At 43.4% G+C, this 5,173-nt stretch overlaps 1 protein-coding gene across 16 annotated transcripts in view; it reads left to right on the top strand.

The window, feature by feature from the left end:
• The window catches only part of DCUN1D4 (defective in cullin neddylation 1 domain containing 4), a 133,504-nt gene that overhangs the window by 51,612 nt on the left and 76,719 nt on the right, over positions 1–5,173 (top strand). For 15 of the 16 annotated variants that reach the window (XR_003911483.1, XR_003911480.1, XR_003911482.1 and 12 more), the window contains one exon: positions 2,090–2,160. Coding sequence is in view for 10 of the 16 variants with exons in the window: in XM_029945882.1 (XP_029801742.1) it covers positions 2,090–2,160 (71 nt within the window). In the remaining 6 variants the exon portion in view is untranslated. Of the gene's footprint in view, positions 1–132; positions 256–2,089; positions 2,161–5,173 lie in introns of those variants that run through there. The other variant, XM_029945925.1, reaches the window with a different exon arrangement.

The raw sequence follows: 5,173 nt of genomic DNA, 5'->3' as shown, positions 1-5,173 counted from the left end.
GATGAGTGGGACTTAATGCAGATGTGCTAAGTGTGAGAGCCACTCGTAGCATTGCTGGGGTCACAAAGGACTGCCCCTCCCGGCCTCTGCAGGTGGCAGTGAGGGGCGGGGGGGCTCCTATCTGGTTTCCACTTAAAGGCTGAATGAGTTGGCCAGATAACATGGGGGAGGAAGAGTCTTGAAGAAGGGCTGAGGCCACAAAGAACAGGCTCCGGTTGGGTGTGTGTCAGGACCTGTGTGCAGAGCAAACCATAGGTAAGTACTTCTGGGTCTCAGCTTTTATTCATTTAATAATATTGATTGATTGATTTTCAAGAAACTTGATTTAAAAGGTGGAAAGATAGGCTGAAGAGAAGAGGCCCTAGATCAGTGAGAACCTTATTTGATAAGGTTGAGACTTTGGACTTTATCTTCAGGTGGTGGGGAGCCATTGAAGGATTATAAGCCAGTGTGGGACCTGTGTTTGGGACGGCTCCTTTAGGCAGCTGTGTGCAGCAGGGGCCGGAGGATACAGGGCTGTGGAGTTAGGGAGATGCTGAGGAGGCTGTGGGGGTACTCTGAGCGAGACAGTGAGGCCTGAGTCGGCCAGGACAGGGAGGTACAGTTAAGTGTTTGGAAGGAAAAGCTGGCAGTACACTTGGCAATTGACTGGATGCGGAGAGGGTAGGAGGACAGAAGAGTCCAGAGGGACTCTGTTTCTGCTGGTGCCACCAGTGAGACAGTACAGGAGGGTAAGCAGGCTTGGTGTGGGGAGATGATCCTTCTCAGAGAGCTGACGGCTGAAAGTGTGAAATGCAGGAGGAGGCTGGGGGCAGAAGCTGAGTTTAGGTGTGGCAGTGAAACTGGAGGTGCGGTAGCTGGGTGCTGATGTGGTAGACGGTACAAAACTAAGGGGAAGGTGTGGGCCTGTAAACTCGAGCATGGTCGAAGCTTGGGCGAAGGTATAGAATGGACTAGAAGGGGGTTAAAGATGAAACTCTGCATGTGAAATGTAACAAGCTGGGAGAAGCAGAGGAACACAGTAAGAAGCCAGAAGAGAGGAGAAGTAGGAGGAAAACCAGAGGGGGAGGGTACTTCCGGAAGTTGCAGGAGGAGGCAAATTTTGTGAAGAACTGCTTCAAAGTTTCAGATACCACAGAAGGGTCAGATGAAATAAAGACCACCTGTCCCTTAGATTTGGCAGGTAAGGTGTTATTGGTGGACCTTGGCAAGAAGAGTTTGAGTAGAGAGAGAGGAGCAGAAACCAAATTGCAGTGGTTGAAGAATGAGCAGGAGATTAAGTAGAGATGGTACATGCAGGCGATTCTTTCAGGAAGAAACAGCTGAAGCCCGAGTGGGAAGAAAGAGGCCTTATTGCCTTATCAAGAACAGAGAGACTACTTGCTTTTTTTCTGTGTAAAAGGAACAATTATGTTATTGCCCAGTTAATTTTTCAAAGAACATTATGTGGTTCTCTGCTATGTTTCCAAAAATTATTACCAAAATAAGGTAGAGCTGTAAGCTGCTTTAAAGAGCAGGAGTTGAACTCAAATGGCCTTATCTTTTTTTTATTAGTTTATTGTCATAGAACAACACCCAGTGCTCTTCCCCACAAGTGCCCTCCTCCATCACCACCACCTCCCTTCCCCCACCCCCTCCGCCTTCAACCCTCAGTTCGTTTTCAGCATTCAGTAGTCTCTCAAGTTTTGCGTCCTTCTATCTCCCCAACTCTCTTTTCCCCTTCACCTCCCCCTGGTCCTCCATTAGGACAGATACCATATGTTTGCACTCATAGGTCTAACAGGAGAAGAGGAGAAACCTAATGGCCTTATCTTTAGACGTACATTATGTGCAGCCTGTGTCCGTGGTTGAAAGGCATGGCAATAAATTGACAGATGATTGTGCAGAGCCGAAAAGAAGTAACTGAAATTTCAGAATATTTTTTAATTTATACTTGGTGGTTTCTTTTTGCAGAAAGGAGTTATGGCCTGTTGGTACTATGTGATTTTAGTTTATTTTAATAATAAATATTTTAACAGTATAATATTACTGCAGTAATAATAGTGTACACGGTCAGAATTAACTTATCTAAGATTGCATTTCATCGCAGGTACTGATGATATTGTAGGTCCTGAAGGCATGGAGAAATTTTGTGAAGACATTGGTGTTGAACCAGAAAATGTAAGTCTAACCTATTAAGTTGGGCAAATCAGCTGATTATTTTTATTCTCTTTTGTCCCATGACAAATAAAGCAACAGTAAAGAAGTAATGGTGCATTAGTTTATGAGGCCATCTAAGAAACAGGTTCCAATTCTAAATTGATTTCTAAGCAAAATTTGTTTTAATTGGTATGGTATAACTAGTCAGTCATTTTTTCCTCGTTTGTTTCTTGTATCTAAAAGGTATGATAAAAAAAATAATTAAACTAGATGTTTAAAAAGTGGAATGGGCATGTGTACCGCCTGCGAGAGATCTGTGGGGCCAGGTCACAGTCTGCTCTGTACCTCTGTCCCCTCGTAGTGGTTCCAGCCCAAGGTAGAGTTTATCCAGGTGTTTGAGTAATTAATTATTCATAGGGGCTTGAATAAATCATAATTATCAAGAATCTTTTATAGTTCTTTTCACTTCTGATTGAATTTAACTCAGAGATTGCCCTTTAGTATAGAGGCCCTAAGTATTTCCTTTAAAAATCTTTTGATTAGAAGTTATTTTATATGCTTAATTATTTTCCCCATTCATATCATGTTATTGTTGAATATGTTTTCCGTTTTCTACATCATCTCTCTTACACTAAAAAAAAAATTATGCTCATGCTCCTACAAGTGCCCTGGCTTGCTAACTGTGCAGTTTAATATTGCATTACCCTCCAATTTAACAAATACGTCTAAGGTCGTAAGTGAATGTACGCTGGGGAAGAGAGCACAAGAGATCACCCCCTCGTATCGACCCCTCTTAGAAGACGCATGGTGCCCGTGCATGTATGTCCTGCTCTTAAAACTAGAAATCAGGGCGCCTGGGTGGCTCAGTCGGCTAAGCCTACGACTTGGGCTCAGGTCAGATCTCACATTCATGGGTTCGAGCCCCGCGTCAGGCTCTGTGCTGACAGGTAGCTCAGAGCCTGGAGTCTGCTTCTGGTTCTGTGTCTCCTTCTCTCTCTGACCCTCCCCCTCTCATGCTCTCTCTCTCTCTATCAAAAATAAATAAAACATTAAAAAAAAATAAAAGAAAACTAGAAATTAAGCCTTCACACTTCTGGGGCCCCTGGGTGGGTCAGTTGGTTGAGCGTCCGACTCTTGGTTTCAGCTCAGGTCATGATCTCACAGTTTGTGAGTTTAAAACCCCGCATCAGCTCCATGCTGACAGTGAGGATCCTGACTGGAATTCTCTCTTTCCCTCGCTCTCTGCCCCTCCCCCACTCACTCTCTCTGTCTCTCTCTCAAAAATAAACTTAAAAAATTTTTTTAAACTTGAAAGACATCACACTTTTTTCTTAAACCTTTTCTTACCCTTAACCTTCCTATGCCTCTGTCCTCTCCCAACTCCCTCCAACACCTTACATTTTCTAAAGAGCCATTTGCTCATTACATGAATTTTTGTCTGGTATTTTTTATTTTAATGTGATCTAGTCATGTACTTTAATAAATTATTCATTTTGATATAAAGGTTTGGGGACAACTGGGCCAGTAGTATTTTGCCTGATCTGGCCCGTAGACTACTCATAGGCATAGAAAAGAACACTTGAGGAGCGCCTGGGCGGCTCAGTCGGTTGGACGTCTGACTTTGGCTCAGGTCATGATCTCGTGGTTTGTGGGTTCAAGCCCACGTTAGGCTCCGTGCTGACAGCTCAGAGCCTGGAGCCTGTCTTCAGATTCTGTGACTCCCTCTTTCTCTGCCCCTCCCCTGCTCATGCTTGATTTGTCTCTGTCTCTTTCAAAAATAAACATTTAAAACAAAAATGAAAAAAAAAAGAACACGTAAGTCTTTATGAAGAGTTTTCCTGATGGCAGCTGGGCCAACGTTGGCAGAGTGTTTTCTGGACTGAATAATAAGAGGGTCAAGAGTGAGTTGGGCCTGAGAGCAGACCCAGAGGTTCTCTCTCACTCTCTCTCTTTTTAAATTTTTATCTATTTTTGGGAGAGCATAGAAGAGGAGGGGCAGAGAGAAGGGGACAGGACATCTGAAGCAAACTCCGCGCTGATAGGCTGACCGCAGCGAGCCTGATGTGGGGCTCAAGCTCACAAATCAGTAGACCATCACCTGAGCCAAGGTTGGATGCTCAACCAACCGAGCCACCAAGGTGCCCCAGACCCCATAGGTCCTGCCCAGGGGACTGTCATCAGCATACGATCAGAGGTGGGCAGCAGGGCCCGAAGGGGAGGAGATTGGGAGGCCAGGGTCAGGCTGCAGGTGTGAGAGGCTCTGTGTAAACATTTGTTCTCCTTTCGGGTCGGAGGGAGGGCTGGTGTCGATTCTAACTGAAGAAAGGCACAGTTCTCCGTACAGAGAGCTGCTGTTATCCTTTTGGAGAGCAGTGAAGTCCCTTAGTTCTCTTCTTAGGAAGAGTAGACCTAAAATGTTGAATCACAATGAAGACTAGGAAACCGAATTCAGAATATTATTCTGAAGTATTTATTACTGTACTTCAGTTCTGAGCTGCACTAATAGAAGTTGTATATTATCACTAAGAAAAAAATGCTGCTAAATAAACTCTGATATGCGTCCATTCTGAATGCATCCCAATTCCAGAAATATTAACATAAGTAAAATAGTTTTTTAAAAGCTTGTCCGCATTGTTGAGTAAGCACTTTCAAATACTTAAAGTACTTAAAACCTTCCCCTTGACTGATACGTATAGCCTAGGAAATTTAAGAAGGTTTGTAAAATTCAGATATACTGTCATTTACTAAGGCAGCAGCAAAATCCTTTATTTTTAAGTAATTAGCATCCTTATTTGCTACCATAAGAAAAGGTCCATTTTGTGTAAAGAAATAACTCATTGTGAATATCTGCTTTGACTTTTTAGTCACATTTCATGCATACTTGTGTGTGCTTCTGTGCCGTAACCATTTCTCTACTTTAACAAGTGTTTATGCGGAACTTTAACTCTTTCTATTGAATGTTTGTTTGAGAACATAACAAGTTTGTGTTATAAAATATGGGTTAGGGGTGCCTGGGTGGCTCCGTCTGTTGAGT

The sequence above is a fragment of the Suricata suricatta genome, chromosome 1 (assembly GCF_006229205.1).
Source record: "Suricata suricatta isolate VVHF042 chromosome 1, meerkat_22Aug2017_6uvM2_HiC, whole genome shotgun sequence".
NCBI classification, from domain to species: Eukaryota; Metazoa; Chordata; class Mammalia; order Carnivora; family Herpestidae; genus Suricata; species Suricata suricatta.
This window is presented reverse-complemented; position numbering and strand designations above follow the sequence as displayed.